Source organism: Rutidosis leptorrhynchoides, chromosome 2, assembly GCF_046630445.1.
Source record: "Rutidosis leptorrhynchoides isolate AG116_Rl617_1_P2 chromosome 2, CSIRO_AGI_Rlap_v1, whole genome shotgun sequence".
Taxonomy (NCBI): Eukaryota; Viridiplantae; Streptophyta; class Magnoliopsida; order Asterales; family Asteraceae; genus Rutidosis; species Rutidosis leptorrhynchoides.
Genome location: NC_092334.1, coordinates 286,728,385 through 286,745,828, shown reverse-complemented (window position 1 = coordinate 286,745,828; position 17,444 = coordinate 286,728,385). Strand labels below are relative to the sequence as shown.

Sequence of the window (17,444 nt, the reverse complement as noted above, 5' to 3'; positions counted from 1 at the left end):
AATTTGTTTCATGGAAAGAAAAGAATGAAATTAAACAAGAGAAAGCTTTCGAACTTGCATTGGAGATATCAAAAAGTTGAAACTTTCATAGAATTTAGTTGAGAAACAAAGATATGAGAAAAAAATCGAAGATAATTTGTTTACGGAAAGAATTTAGAGAATTAATAAAAAGGAAATAAAGAAATTAGAAAAGGATAGATGAAGGAGAAAAAAAAATATATATATTTTTCGAAGAAGAGAGTAGTAGCTCGACAACGGCAATTAAGTTTAGAAAGAAAAAAATAATAGAAAAGTGGAAGAAAATTTTTTAGAAAGAATATAGTAGGAAATTGAGATTTGGTAGCTCTATTATTTATTTATTTTTTCTTAAGAAAATAAAGAAAAGCAAAGAAAGAAAGGTCAAAGAATGATAGGAAGAGTTTTTTTTTTTTTTTTTTAATATAGAATATAAAATAAGAAGCAAAAGAAGAAATGAAATTATATTTATGGAAAAGATCGAAGAATTGGGGAAGATAAATTAGAAAATTATGAGAATATATCGACTTTATTTATTTATGGATGGAAATAAAATAAAAGAAGTACGGGAATAGAAAAGATATGACATTTTTTTTTAGAATATGAAGAAAAACAAATAGAAGGGGGGTTGGGAATAAAAAAAAAAAGATCATGAAGATAGAAGAAGAATAAGAAGAAAAAGAACAGTGGAGACTTGTCGGTGGTGTAAAGAAACGGTGACACGATAAAGGCCTGACTTGCTCGTGATAAAACTTGCTCGACAAAGGGATCAATTGTACGATCATTGCTATGATTGCTCAATGATCAGTGGAGATCTATATATATATATATATATATATATATATATATATATATATATATATATATATATATATTCTAATACGATTGACTAGGAATCAAGAAAATAGAGAATGAGAAGAACATGAACGATGTTTTTTAAGAAGAATAAAGATTAAAAAAGTGATTATATAACTTTGATTTAGAACATGAAAGAAACAAGAAACAAAGAAGAAGAAAAGGACGAAATATAAACACATGATCTTTTGATTTCAACGTGACAATATCAAAAGGATTGCAATTTTTTTTTTTGGGTATGAATAAGGGAGAATATTAATCCGCAAATAGAAGTCAAACAAAAGAAGATTTAGAAAAGGAATAAGTTCAGTTTTGCGGTAAACCGATTTAATAAGTTTATTGATAAGAATAAATAAATAAAAAAAAAACGAGTTGATGGATATTTGATGATCATGAGGATCGGAAATAAAAGATTGAAGATAAGAAGTCAGAAGACTAGGATAGAAGAGTGGTGGGAATTTTGAGAGATCGATTAGGCTGATATCATATAATAGAAAATAATTCTCTACAACTTGAGGAACAAGATAAATTACAATAAATATGAAAACTATATTTACAGTATCTAATCCTAACTTGCTCTCTAATTATCAAATTAATTGTTAATACATCTCATACACGCGATCATCGAAGAACGTTATTGTACAGCTTTTGTCAACTCTAAAACATCAAAACCCACCTTTTTCTTTGGCCTGAAAATTAACTCGACTAATCTATACAATACAAGCTTCCCTCATCATCTTTAACTGTGTTATAATTTTCTGTGTTATAATTTTCTGAACATAACAAGACTATTTTCTCCGGCAACGGACTAGTGACGCACCACCACGCGCCGGCACCAGATTTTGGCACTTTTTCGGCGAGTTTCCGGCTACGAGTTTTTTTCTCCTCCGTGGTTGCCGGAACTACGTAGTTGCTCCACCGCCGTTATTTCCCCTGCTTCCTGCTGCCGGATAGTCTTCCGGCGTTTGGTTTGCAATTTTCTAATCCCTACATCTTTTACTAGATCTGCTGCGTGCTTTGCTTTGCCCTACCTTTTTAACTCTCACTCTAATTTATATGTGCTGAGCTTTATAATCTGTATGTGTGTCCTACAGTTAGGGCAATTTGATTAGCTTAGTTTATTAATTTTCCGTTTCTACACCTAATTATTAGCATCTACCCCATATATAAATAGCATATACGGAGTACTAAATATATCTATCTATTTTTTCTATATATAATATAACAATTATATTACATACATACTCTTTTATCTAATCTTTTAACCTATATGATTATGATTATTGGTATTGTTATTATTAATTACTAATTCGCAATTACTATCATAATCGTTTTGCTTACTAATTGTATTTCTATTTCTGTTATTAGCAACTCTTACTACTATTAGGGTATTTGTTGTTTTCGTTTATAAGGTAAGATTAACTCTTCTCGTACGCATGGTTACTTGAGGTCATGTCCTAATAGCTTAGGGGCGGGTAGTTCTAGAGGGAGTAGAGAATATCGGGCTAGGATTAGAGTAGGTAGTTGGAACGTAGGAACTTTGACTAGCAAATCCCTGGAGCTTGTAGACATTTTACTTAAAAGTATAGTGGATATTTTATGTGTTCAAGAGACCAGATGGAAGGGTGAAGAAGCGGTTGACTTTGGCGACTACAAGTTGTGGTTTTCGGGTTCTAGGGGAGCTAGAAACGAGGAAGGGATCATAATAGGACATTCTTATAAGGACAGTGTTGTGGGTGTGGGTAGGTGTAGCGAAAGGATTATGTCGGTTAGGTTAGTTATTCAGGAGAAAACTTACATGGTCATTAGCGCATACGCACCTCATGCTGGTTTAGGAGAAGAAGAAAAAAGGTGCTTTTGGGAATCGTTAGATGAAGTTGTGAGGAGGTGCCCTGCTGATCATCATTTGCTTATTGGGGAGACCTTAATGGACATATAGGAACTGATTCGGAGGGATATGCGGGAGTCCACGGGGGCTTTGGGTACGGAGTTAGAAACGAGGAAGAGCGCTCTATTCTCGAATTTGTTGTTGCTCACGAATTGGTGGTTGCAAATTCTTTCTTCAGGAAGACGGAAGCCCAACTAGCAACTTTCCATAGCGGGGGTCATAGTACCCAGTTTGACTACTTGCTGCTTCGCAAAGGACACCTTAGGGCATGCAGAGACTGTAAAGTCCTGACTACCTGGACCTGTTCCACCCAACACAGATAATTGGTCATGGACCTAGTTCTACGGAGACGGGTTACCAGAAGTGTCAGACCCGCTAAACCTAGAATCCTATGGAAGAAGCTGAATGAAGGAAAAGCCGAAACTTTTAAATCTTTGGTTCTAGAAAGAGTTGAGGCAGGAGTGGAAACTCATGTTCACGCTGATCAGATGTGGAATAGTCTGGCGTCCACTATTAGAGATGTAGCCATGGAAGTCTTTGGTGTGGCAGTAGGGACATCGAGAGGACATAAATCTAGTAGAGAATCATGGTGGATGAGCGACGAGGTCCAAATCAAAGTCGCGCTTAAGCAACTGAGGTTTAGGGAGCTCAGTACATGTCGGGAAGGGACACCCGAGGATGCAACTAGGGCAAAAGAGAGATATAAAGAAACCAAAAACGAAGCAAAGAAGGCGGTAGCGCGTATAAAAGAAAAAGCGTATGAAGATTTGTATAGGAAACTAGACTCCAAAGAAGGAGCAAATGACATCTACAGGATCGCAAAAGCTAGGGAACGTAGAAGGAGGGATATAGATAACATCAAGTTTATCAAAGATGAAGCCGGTCAAATCATAATGAAGGAAGATGAAATTAAGAAAAGATGGGAAGAGTATTTCTCATCTCTTTTCATCAGTGAAGGATCCGGGAGTCAAGAGGATCTGCAAGACTTGGTTATAGGACAATTTCAGAACAACATTTTCTGTAGGAGGATCAGCTTTGAAGAAGTAAGATCGGAATTACGAAAGATGGGGAGAAACAAAGCTGTTGGACCTGATCAGATTCCAATAGAGGCGTGGCGATGCCTTGGCAAGGATGGTATTAGGTGGTTGACGCGTCTTTTTAACAAGAATTTTAGAAACTATAAAATTCCTACAAAATGGAGACTCAGCGAGATTATCCCCATCTACAAAAATAAGGGGGATGCCCAAATTTGCGGTAACTATAAAGGCAATAAATTACTTATTGATACTATGAAGCTTTGGGAGAGAGTGATTGAGACTAGACTTCGACACGAAACATATGTCTCAGAGAATCAATTTGGTTTCATGCCAGGGCGTTCCTCGATTGAGGCAATTCATATTATAAGGAGCCTTATGGAGAAGTATAGGGAAAAGCAAAAGAGCCTAGAGATGGTTTTCCTAGACCTGGAAAAGGCCTATGATTGTGTTCCGCGAAAGCTGATTTAGGGGACCCTTAATGCTAGAGGTATCCCAAGTAGATATATTAGAGCTATTATTGATATGTACAACGGGGCAAATTCTTGCGTTAGGACGCCTGTGGGAAACACGGAGTATTTCCCGATAGACTTAGGTCTGCACCAAGGGTCTGCCCTTAGCCCTTTCCTTTTCGCTTTGATCCTTTACGAGCTGTCTCGAGGAATACAAGAGAGCATCCCTTGGTGTTCTATTTTTTCCGATGATATTGTGCTTGTTTCAGAATCCACGGAGGATCTTAATAGAAGACTAGAGCAATGGAGGGAGGTCTTAGAACGAAATGGCCTACGGATCAGTAGACAAAAGACGAAATATCTTAGGTGTGATTTCGACAGGACTGGCGACGAACAAAATGTTGGAGTGAATATCAGCATTAGAGACCGGATCTTGCATCCACAAGAGTCGTTTAGATACCTAGGCTCGGTGCTCCACAAATCGGGGAGGATAAACGAAGATGTGACTCATCGTATTAAGGTAGGATGGTTGAAGTGAAGAGCAGCGAAAGGGGGTCTTGTGCGACAAGAAGATGCCGCTTAAATTGAAAGGGAAGTTCTACAATGTGGCAATTAGACCTGTCATGTTGTACGGATCAGAGTGTTGGCCAATGACAAAGGCCCAAGAGAGAAGGATAGATGTGGCAGAAATGAGGATGCTTAGGTGGACGTGTGGTAAAACCATGTTAGATATGATTCCAAATGGGGTGTTTAGAGAGAACCTTGGAGTTAGAAGCATCATCGACAAGCTAAGAGAAGAATGACTTCGATGGTTTAGGCATGTGAGGAGGTGACCACATATTGCCCCGTTAGGAGAGTCGAGGTACTCACGGTGGACGGCGTAAGGAGGAGGGGTCGACCTACACGTAGGTGGGAGACTGGGTGTATAAACTAAGGCTCGACATGAAGGAGCTTTTATTGACCGAGGACATGACTTCTGATAGGGATGCGTGGAGGACTAGAATTAGAATAGTTGAATAGAGTTTTTAGAGATTTCTATGTATGTGGGCAGATATGTGTAAGTATTGGTTTATATGTTTATCTATGTGTATGTATGTATTCATGTTTAAGTATCTATGTATGGTTTTGTATGCATGCATGTTTTATGTTTATCTATGTGTATGTAAGTATTGGTTTATATGTTTATCTATGTATGTTTGTATGTGAGTATGTATGCATCTTCACGTATGTATGTTTTACGGATGCCTGTATTTATGTATGTTTTTGGATATCTGTATGTATGACTAGGTATGTATGTTTATGTATGCGTATGTATGTGTATGTATGTATGCTAGTTTGTTTGGTATGTATGTATGTATGTTTTGTCTGTTTGTAGGTAGGTATATAGGTATGCATGTATGTATGCTTTTGTACATAGGCTTATGTATGACTAGGTATGTATCCACGTATATGGAGGTATGTATGTATGTATTCATATATGTACGTAGATATGTATGCTCGTGTATGTATACATGTTATGTATATATGGTTGTATGTATATATGTATATATGTTTGTAGGTGCGTACTTATGTTTCATGTATGTATGCAGGTATGTTTATGTATGGTTGTATGTAGGTATGTATCTAGGTTTATGTATGCAGGTATGGTCACGTTTGGATGAATGTCATGTATGTATGTATGTGAGTATGTATGCATCTTCATGTATGTATGTTTATGGATGCATGTATGTTTGTATGTTTTTGGATGTCTGTATGTATGTTTAGGTATGTATTTTTATGTACGTATGTTTGTATATGCATGTATGTATGCTAGTTTGTTTTTGTATGTGTGTATGTTTTTTGTGACGACCCGACAAAATCGTCATTGACGGTGCCATCAACTTAGGTCCCGTTACGTGGTCATAAGTCTTTAAAATAAAGTTTGATCAAAATATGTCGCATTTATTTCAAATGTAAGGATGTTTCAAGGTTTACAAAAGTTGTTTAACAACTAGTTACGTTACAACGTTTAAAGTACAAATGAAACCTATGTGACACAATTTAAAGTAAAGTCAAAAGACGCTCTATGTATGCATGTATACTCGACATCCAAGCAAGTATCAAAATAGTGTGCGGAAGCATGTATCACTTAGCATTCAAGGACCTGAGAAAAACATAAAAAATCTGTCAACGAAAACATTGGTGAAATCATAGGTTTAGTAAGTAAGTTGTATTGAACCACAAGATTTAGTATAAGTTGATTATCCAAATCGTTTACATTCCAAAAGTTGTTATTTGTATCACGAGCACCCAATTATCAAGGCTTAACTGAATGGTACCTCTGAATCATAGTGTTAGAACCTACACTATACCCGAAAATATATTTCATCCGCTAACGGTAGCGAACCGTCCGAATGAGGGCTTGTCATGCCCGTATGGATCCACACAACATAAGTTCTCGTTTACACCCTACAAGTGTAACTAATGATAATTGAACTTGAGGATTTTTGTTCTAACTCGTACGTAGAATGTTTGTTTTCGTACTTGTGTTCACTTTGTAAAACGAAACGTTTATGTTTTCTCATCCCAATTATAAGTATAAAAGAGTAAAAGTGGAACTATGATCTCACCTTGAGTGCACGAGTATATAGGCACTTCACAAAGTAAACGTGTGCAAGAACGAATGCTAGTCTTGACCTAAACAGTAGGTTGTATCAATATCGGTAAAACACGAAGTCGATCAAAGTTGTTCAATTAGTCCTATGGCTCGTTACGACTCGATTATGTAGCATGTGAATCAAGTTGTCAAGTTTCATGCAATATACAAGTATAAAAGAAGGTTAGAACGGTTGCATAAGTATTTGGTTAAGTTTGACTAAAAGTCAAACTTGGTCAAAGTTAAAGTCAACGGAAAAGTCAACACGTTCGGGTCGGGTCTCGGACAATTTTTCAGAGTTATATAATCATATATGAGCATCTTAGAACAAGTTGCATGTTAATCAGAGGTGCGTAGCATAGTTAGAATTTAACGAAAATGAGACTTTTTGGACAGCAGGAAATGGCGCGCCGCTCCGTTTCAAGGCAAAGTCTCGGTGCCACTTTGTAGGCATTCGGCGCTCCGCTCAGGGAATCGGCGCTCCGCTCAGGGAATCGGCGCGCCGCTCCGAATGCCTAGCAGAAATTCTGGGCTGTTTTCAAGTGTTCAACTCGAACCAAACTTCATTCAAACACAATTTATGAACCGAAAACACTTAGAACGCATACCATACATCGTTAAAAAGGTATTTTAACGAGGAATACAACTAAACACATATCATCAATCAAATCCATCATTTAAAATGACTAAATCCTCATCGAATGATCATTTAATGCTCACCATTTAATGTTTCAAGCTCATAAATGCAAACGATGATTCGGGAACTTAACACGCACATATATTACCCCGTTTCGAAGGTAATTACGCATACATTACAACTAAACACGTACCAACAACATTGTAAAGCATTTAATGCATCAAAATTCATATTTAAGGCTACCAAACCCTAACCAAAAATCATAAACTCATCAATCATGTTATTGGAGTCTTTCTAAGTCAACCTACATACCAAATTGAAGCTAGTGATGCTAGTAACACATTTAATACATGCACTTTAACATCTAACAATATTTAATCAACCAATATCATCAATCAAATCCATCATTTAAAATGACTAAATCCTCATCGAATGATCATTTAATGCTCACCATTTAATGTTTCAAGCTCATAAATGCAAACGATGATTCGGGAACTTAACACACACATATATTACCCCGTTTCGAAGGTAATTACGCATACATTACAACTAAACACGTACCAACAACATTGTAAAGCATTTAATGCGTCAAAATTCATATTTAAGGCTACCAAACCCTAACCAAAAATCATAAACTCATCAATCATGTTATTGGAGTCTTTCTAAGTCAACCTACATACCAAATTGAAGCTAGTGATGCTAGTAACACATTTAATACATGCACTTTAACATCTAACAATATTTAATCAACCAAATCTCAAGATTAAATTAGTCACTTTTCAAGTTCAAGCTAGTTACACAAAAATGACAAGAACGAGCAAACAAATCATATATTCATGTTAGACTCGAGCCATAGACACTAACTAACACTTTTATTAACCAAGAACACCAAGAACAAGAAATCTAGTGTTTTTGAAAAGCTTACCCCAAGTGATGAAATTGGTACCAAAATGAAGGTCTTGATTAGTAGATCACAAATATGCAATTTGTTTTGAAGTAAGCTTCCTAGTTATGATTTAGATGATGATTTAATGATGAAGATGAATATGGAGAAAAGTGGAAGTAGTAGAGATATTTTGGGAGGTGGAAATGAATGGTGGGAGGTGGAGGATTGACTAGTTGACTAGTCACTAGTTTGCCCACTTGACAACATTAGTCCCTCGAGTTTAAAAGCGGGTGCGTGAATTAACCATACGAATTATCTTAAATACGCTAGAGTAAACGAGATATGTTATAATTAAATAACGGGAATATTATAAACGCTAATTAACGGAAGATACGAATTTAGATAACGAAAGATATTATATAAAAAAAAAGACGGGCGTTAAAATAAATTAACGAAAAAAAGCGGGTTATTACATTTTTGTCTGTTTGTAGGTGGGTATATAGGTATACACGTGTGTATGTTTATGTAATTAGACTTATGTATGACTAGGTTTGTATCTACGCATATGGAATGTAGGTATGTAGGTATTTATGTATGTACATAGGTAAGTATGCTCATGTAAATATGCATGTTATGTATGCATGGTTGTATGTATATATGTATATATGTTTGTAGGTACGTAGGTATAGCATGTATGCTTATGTACAGTTGCGTGCATGCATGCATGCATGCATGTATGTATGTATGTATGTATTATTAGGTGTCTGGCATCGTTCGGTGCATCTTGGAGCTATTACGGCTGAGGACGACCTCCTTTGCTCCTGAGCTTGGTTGGTGTCCATTTGGTTGGGTGGTTTCGGAGATGTCTACCGTAAAGGTGCATGAGTGGTGTTTAGTTTGTTACTGGTGGTTGGCTCTTTGCTTGAGCAACAACTTCCACCTGGCACGCCTTTCGAGTTATGTTTTCATTGACTTTTGGCTCTATTAATCGACGCACCAACAAGCGTCGATCTATTGGCAACTTGACCGCCGCTTAGAGCCTAAATTAATTCCCAGGCAGCTTTAAAACCCATGAAAATTTAAATCCACCATTTTCATGGCGTCCGTTTTTACTTTCTGTTTTTAATTTTTCTAGCTTTTATTTTCTTATTATTCCTTTTTTTTTTTTTTGCCGGAGGTCCTCACGGAAGCAGTCTCTCTACTCGGGATTAGGGAGGGGGATGACTTTCTCTTTCGGTGGGCGGAGGATTTTTTTCTCAACTCGTGGTTAGAGAGACGACTTCTTTTCTAGTCTAGGGTAGAGGAAGGATTGTCTACATCTCACATCCCCCATACCTCACATGTGCGGGATTGGGTATTGTTGTTGTATCTAATACACACGCGTTAGGAGAAAACTCTTCACACACCATCGTCGCATTGGGTACCTGACGTTCTTTGGATTAAACCGAGTGGCTTAAGGCATACACCTTTATTCACCAGAACATAATCCTCGAGAAAACCTCCACCTGGATTCGAACATGCGTCAACTAGGACTCGGATCCAAAATGTAGCGACCCCGACAAATCGTCAAGTGACGGCGTCGTCTACATGGGTCCCATCACCTGGTCATAAGTCTTTATGACAACGTTTGACCAAAATATGTCGCCTTCATTTCAAAATAAAGATTGTTTCCAAAGTTTACAAGAATTGTTCAACCAACAGTTAAGTTACAAGGTTATAAGTACAAATGAAATCTAGGCGACACGGTTTAAAGTAAAGTCAAAGACGCTCCATGAAATGCATGTATACTCGACATCCAATGCAAGTATCAAATAGTAAGCGGAAGCATGTTTCACATAACGTGCAAGCCCTGAGAAAAACATAGAAATCTGTCAACGAAAACGTTGGTGAAATCATAGGTTTAAGTAAGTAAGTGAGTAAAAGTAAGTCGGTCGAACCACAAGGTTTGAAAAGTTGAAATAATAGTAATACATTCTAAAAGTTAATATTCACGAGCACCCAATTATCAAAGCTTAACATTCCATCCATTGTATACCCCATCCATAGTGCTAGAACAAACACTGATTCTCGAAAATATATTTCATCTGTAGACGGTAGCGAACCGTCAAAGATGAGGGTTGTCAACCCATATGGCCATATAACATAAGTTCTCGCTTACACCCGTCAAGTGTAACTAATGATAATCGAATTGAGGATTTTTGTTCTAAACTCGTATGTAGAATGTTTGTTTTCCCGTTCTTGTGTTCACTTAGTTCAAAAGAATCGTTTATGTTTTCTCATCCCAAATATAAGTTCAAAAAGAGTAAAAGTGGGACTATGATCTCACCTTGCGTGCAAGAGTTAATAAAGTACTTCAACAAGTAAACGCGTGCAAAGACAAAGCTAGTCTTGACCTAAACATATAGGTTATATCAATAACGGTAAACACAAACGGTCAAAGATGTTCAATTAGTCCTATGGCTCGTTACGACTCGATTATGTAGCATGTGAATCAATTAGTCAAGTTTCATGCACGATACAAGTAATTAAGCATGTTAGAACGATCGTATAATTGTTTGGTTAAGTTTGACTAAAAGTCAAACTTGGTCAAAGTCAAGGTCAACGGGGTCGGGTCGGGTATCCGACAATTTTCCCATGATGAGAAATCATTTATGAGCAGAATGGCCAAGTTTCATGTTAATCGGAGTTACGGTTAAGCGGGAAACATTTTGTGAAAGGAAAAATAAAAACAAAAATGAGCTGGGCATATGCGCGGCGCGCTATGGGTTGCGCGGCGCGCACCCTAGTGTAAATCCGGGTCAGAACTCAACTAAAGGGGGCAAATATCTGGGATTTCTGTTTTGCGCGGCGCGCTGAGGTTGCACGGCGCGCATACCTGGAATTTTTGCTGTTTGCAGAAAAATAGACCAAGTCACGAACCAAAACTCAAATTAACATATTTTATGAACCGAAAACATCCAAAATGCATACTATATATCGTTGGAAAGGTAATTTGACAAGGAAAACAACTAAACACGTTTCATCAAACAAAAACATCAATTTCAATAACCGATTTTCCGTCAAGTGATCATTAAGAATCCATTTTCAAAGTTTCAAGTTCATCAAATGCATTTTAAGTTTCGGGAATCCAATTCACACATGTGATATGCCGTTTTGAAGGTAATGAAGCATACATTACTACTAAACACTAACAATTAACATTTCATGGCATTCAAGCATCCAAAAATTCATGTCAAGAACTATCAAACCCTAGTCAAACATCTCAAAATCAATAATCATGTTTTTGGAGTTTCCTTAATCAACCTATACATCAAAACGAAGCTAATGATACTAGTAACACTTTTAAAACATGCACTTTAACAATCTAACAACATTTGATCATCCAAAATCAAGGATTTAGCAAGTAATTTTCATATTGAACTAGCTACACCAAAAACAACGAATCGAGCATACAAATTACATACACGACATCACAATGAGCCATAGACACTAATTAACAACTTTATAACTCAAAAATCTCAAGAACACATAAAATTAGTGATTTTAGAAAGTTACCCAAATGAGATGAAGTTGGTATCAAATTGAAGAGGATGAAGAGAGGATTCCAAATATGTATTTTGTTTTGGTTGAAGCTTCCAAATCCGAATTTAGATGATGATTCTTTGTAGTGGTGTTTGAGAGAAAATTGGAAAGTATAGAAAGAAAATGGAAATGAAAATGAAAAGGAAAATGGGGAGGTGGGTGTTGACTAGTCAAGCTAGTCACATCTTTGCTCCAATGGCGAAACTAGTCCCTCAAGTTTGTTGTCGGGTGCGGGAATTAACCAAACGAAATATTTTAAATTACACGGAAGTACGGGAGATATTAAAAAATCCGATAACGAGAATATTTAAAATGTTACTTAACAAAGGATACGAATCTAGATATGAAGGGTATTATTTAAAAAGAAAAAGACGGGCGTTAAAATAATTTAACGGAAAAATGCGGGATGTTACATTATCCACACCTCAAAAGAAATTTCGTCCCGAAATTTAGTTGGAAAATAATAATCGATGCCTCTCACTCGAGACCGGAGATGTCAATGCTATGAATAAGTGAAGGTACGTCCTTGAGTGTTCTCATGAATTTGGATTTTTACGATCCCCGGTTTCAACTGGTTTTCCTATGAAGAGAAGTTTGTCTTCAATAGTTGGTGCATTTAGAAGAATTGCACGTTCCTGTTCCGTAGGACACGTTTCTATGTTTGTTACACGAAATGTAAGGTAAACGGAAACTTAATTGAGTCGGAAGTTCTAAACGGTAGGAAGCGGTTCCAATACGCCCCAAGGTTTCAAAAGGTTCAATATTGCGGCTATAGCCTTTCTCGATTTCCCAAAATGGATTACACCTTTCCAAGGTGCGGTTTCTCAATATTACGCGGTTACACACTGGGATTTGTGAGGTTTTCATCTAAGTTTGGTATAACTCTTTTGGCGACTACGGATCGTCTCGAGCCCTCCCCGGATTTGAATGATTTCAATTGTTGTTTCTTGATGGAGTTCAGATTTCGGTGGTTGATGCTTTGGTTAAATGAACAGGGGTATGACATTAGCGGTCATATAGGGTTTCGGAAAGTGCGCGTGAACACACGAGTGGTAACTACTGTTGTAAGAGTGATCTACTAAAGGTGACAATACGAGTTTGTGACATGTCTTTCCAAGACGTAAATCGTTCGTTTGCTCGGTTCGTCAGTTTGTGGGTGGTACGCGGTACTCATGTCTAAGCGGGTTCCCAAGGTTTCTTGTAAAACTAGAAGTGAAACGAGTATTTCGATACGGAATAATTGACAAAGATACACCGTGTTGGAATAGAATCTCTTAAGATACGTTTGAACAAGTTAGTTAGGGTTCGAAAAATGTTCGTTAGGACTATTCACCCTCGTGGCGAATACTTATGTAATATGAGGAGTTTCTCTATCCATGGAGAAATGTTACAAGGAGTTTCTTTAAACGGAAATGCGAACGGTAAAGATAGTAGTGAAATGAGGACTTAGAATAGGATGAGTTTACATCTCGAGGTTGCCATAACGTGCCTCTAGTTGTCAAAAGTTGAAGTCTGAAAGAGAAACGAGGTAGTACACGTAGTTGTATAGTTCGGGGTTGAATAATAGTTGACCGATTATCAGAAACACAAGGGCGTTAAGTCAAAGAAGAGTGAAGTATCGTTGGATTGTGTGTTATCTTAAATCCCAGTAATATCAGACGGTGACGGTGAAATAACAGAGGTAGGTAGTGTGGTACGGGATGACGAGAACATTGATCGGATCCACAATTTAGTATTCGAATTCTTCGTGCAAAATAACGAATTTCAGTTATGTTGATTTTTGAGTCGAGAGAGTATGCCTTTCGGCGTTCAAGTAGAAATATTTCCATGTTTGAGTTCCATCTGTTGCTATACGATTTTAACTAGAAATGTTGGTGTGAAGAATCACGCTCAAGGTTCGAACACGGAGAGGTTTAGAGTTTTCCTTAGTGAGTTAACGAGTTTAAAAGTCGTGTGACACGAGAAAAGTCAGAAATGAATCTTCGGTAAAAATAGACGAGATCTAAGATTTTACGAATACAAGTCTGAGTTGGGAGAGTTTCCTGATTACATGTGGCTTGATTTCGAGATTGATTGTAATGCCTTGACCATTAACATCATGGTCTAGAAAATTGGACTTCGTTCAACAGAAATTCTCACTCGGAGAATTTGGTATAGAGTTGCTCTTTTCTCAAAAGTTCGAGCTTAAGATGGTGATGTTGTTCGTTTTCCTTCTTTACTTGAATAAGTTAAGATGTCATCTATAAATACGATAACAGATTCGTCTAGATAAGTTGCATACGTGGTTTAGGAGGTTCATGAATACGGACGGAGTCCTAAATAAATCAAACGGTACTAAGAGAGATTTACAACTAACGTCGCGAGTTCAGAAAATGGCTTAGGAGACATCGTCTCCCTTAACCCCCAATTGATGATAACCGGAACGGAGGTCGATTTGGAACATACGGGATTCGTGCAAATAATCATGAGGTCATGGATGCGAGGGAGAGGGTATCGGTTTCCAACCAAAAATTTCTTAGTTCACAATAATCTATACATAAATGTAGGGCAACAATTTCTCCTTAATGAATAGGTTTTGAGCTCCCTAGTTCTATAGGTGTCAAGTCAATATTCTTAACGTATATCCTCCGATAGAATTTATAGACACACAATATCTTTCCGTTGGTCGCTTAAATTGCCTAAGTAGTATCTAAGGGAAAAAGGTGGAATGTAATGAGTACAAGTCAAAGTCTTGGTTGTAAAACGTCTAGTGGTAATTGAATCGAATAAGTATGAAACATACGGTTTGTTGTGAAGAAACGTTCCCGTGACTAGTCCATCGTCGTCTCGGGCATCCTAGGCGTTGATGTTGAAAGTTCAACGGCGTGCGTTGGGGTTGATTTTCTTATTTGGGCATTCATTCCTAAAATGACCCGTTTGGCCACATGCGTAGCAAGTGACCAACTTTCGTGGGTTGGGTCCCTTTTGAGTGATGGGGGTGGCACTTCCACAATGTTTGGCGATGTGACCACTTCCTTGGCGCCGGTGGAGGAACCTGCCACATCCTTCAAAGTGATGCTTGCGGCATTCGTTACAAAAAGGTAGTTTTCCGGTATAGCCTTTCTTGTCGTTGGAGGCGAAAGGCTTCTTGGAGAGGTTGTTGTGGTTGTGGTTGCTTGATTGAGAGGCTTCCCATGTTCTTTTATTGCCGCTCGATTGGTTCTCGACCATTGGTGCCGGCGTTTCCATTTCATTCGCCGTGTCTAAAGTATGGCGGGCCATTGTTAAAGCCTCTTGTAGGTTAGTGGGTCGAGGTGTCATTACCCTGTGTTGAATGCTCTTAGGGAGGCCATCCATGTAAAGTTCGACTCTTAGGGATTCGGGAGTCATGATATTTGGACACATTGTGACTAGTTCGGTAAACCGTTGATTATAAGCTTCGAGGTCGTTCCCGACCGTTTTTAAATTCCTTAGCCCTTGCTCGAGCCTTCGAGTCTCATCGCGCGGGAAGTATTCGGTGATCATTCTTTCTCTTAATTCGGTCCAAGAGAGTGTAAGGGCTTCATCGATACCCACTGATTGTACATACGTGTTCCACCATGAGAGAGCGATACCGGTAAGAGTGAGGGTGGAAAACTTGACCTTATCTTGGTCCTGACAACCGCTTATGCTAAAAACGGATTCTGTTTGTTCAAACCATCGGGTGAGAGTAACCGGTCCCCCGGTTCCATCGAAAGTGGGAGGATTGTACTTCATGAAGTTCTTGTAGGAGCAACCTTCGTTTGAATTACCGGTTCCATGATTGTTGTTGTTAGAAAAGTGATCGGCCACGGCCGTACCCACGGCGGTGGTTATCATTCGTTGAAGAGCTTGTTCTAGGGTTTCGAGAGGAGTATTGTGTTGACCTTGGTGAGCCATTGTTCCTTCATGACACAAGAATATCGTTGGTTAGTATTTTCAACAATACTAACCGGAGTATGGAATAAGGATAGAGAGGAAATTTTTCCTTGACTCGCCTTAAATTCTTTACGTCATAATGTCGGAACGTCCATGTGAATCACCGTAATATAATCCCGGAAATTATATTACCCTGATTTACATGTGCATTTAACATTACTTTATAAAGTCAAGGTGGCGCGTCAACAAAATTTATCAACGTAAGATCAAGATCGAATACGAGTTAGATATGATAGAAGAGTTCGAGTATAAATGCACAAATAGTCAAGTAATTCCTACTTCAGTCTATATGCCGGTTGTAGTCTAGATTCACCTATGTACCCTATGACTCGGGGTGGACACAAATGAACTCTAAATCCCTACAACCAAGGCTCTGATACCACTTGTAGCGACCCCGACAAATCGTCAAGTGACGGCGTCGTCTACATGGGTCCCATCACCTGGTCATAAGTCTTTATGACAACGTTTGACCAAAATATGTCGCCATCATTTCAAAATAAAGATTGTTTCCAAAGTTTACAAGAATTGTTCAACCAACAGTTAAGTTACAAGGTTATAAGTACAAATGAAATCTAGACGACACGGTTTAAAGTAAAGTCAAAGACGCTCCATGAAATGCATGTATACTCGACATCCAATGCAAGTATCAAATAGTAAGCGGAAGCATGTTTCACATAACGTGCAAGCCCTGAGAAAAACATAGAAATCTGTCAACGAAAACGTTGGTGAAATCATAGGTTTAAGTAAGTAAGTGAGTAAAAGTAAGTAAATCGAACCACAAGGTTTGAAAAGTTGAAATAATAGTAATACATTCTAAAAGTTAATATTCACGAGCACCCAATTATCAAAGCTTAACATTCCATCCATTGTATACCCCATCCATAGTGCTAGAACAAACACTGATTCTCGAAAATATATTTCATCTGTAGACGGTAGCGAACCGTCAAAGATGAGGGTTGTCAACCCATATGGCCATATAACATAAGTTCTCGCTTACACCCGTCAAGTGTAACTAATGATAATCGAATTGAGGATTTTTGTTCTAAACTCGTATGTAGAATGTTTGTTTTCCCGTTCTTGTGTTCACTTAGTTCAAAAGAATCGTTTATGTTTTCTCATCCCAAATATAAGTTCAAAAAGAGTAAAAGTGGGACTATGATCTCACCTTGCGTGCAAGAGTTAATAAAGTACTTCAACAAGTAAACGCGTGCAAAGACAAAGCTAGTCTTGACCTAAACATATAGGTTATATCAATAACGGTAAACACAAACGGTCAAAGATGTTCAATTAGTCCTATGGCTCGTTACGACTCGATTATGTAGCATGTGAATCAATTAGTCAAGTTTCATGCACGATACAAGTAATTAAGCATGTTAGAACGATCGTATAATTGTTTGGTTAAGTTTGACTAAAAGTCAAACTTGGTCAAAGTCAAGGTCAACGGGGTCGGGTCGGGTATCCGACAATTTTCCCATGATGAGAAATCATTTATGAGCAGAATGGCCAAGTTTCATGGTAATCGGA

General features: G+C 37.9%; 1 protein-coding gene across 1 annotated transcript; it reads left to right on the top strand.

Moving 5' to 3' along the window:
• Positions 1 to 4,317: 4,317 nt before the first annotated feature.
• LOC139888708 (uncharacterized) lies at positions 4,318 to 4,782 on the top strand. The gene has a single exon (XM_071871701.1). The coding sequence runs from the start codon at positions 4,318 to 4,320 to the stop codon at positions 4,780 to 4,782; it is 465 nt and encodes a 154-aa protein (XP_071727802.1).
• Positions 4,783 to 17,444: the final 12,662 nt, after the last annotated feature.

Bases quoted from the DNA above. Each gene is read 5' to 3' on its own strand.
- LOC139888708 (XM_071871701.1), top strand. From the start codon at position 4,318: ATGTACAACGGGGCAAATTCTTGCGTTAGGACGCCTGTGGGAAACACG.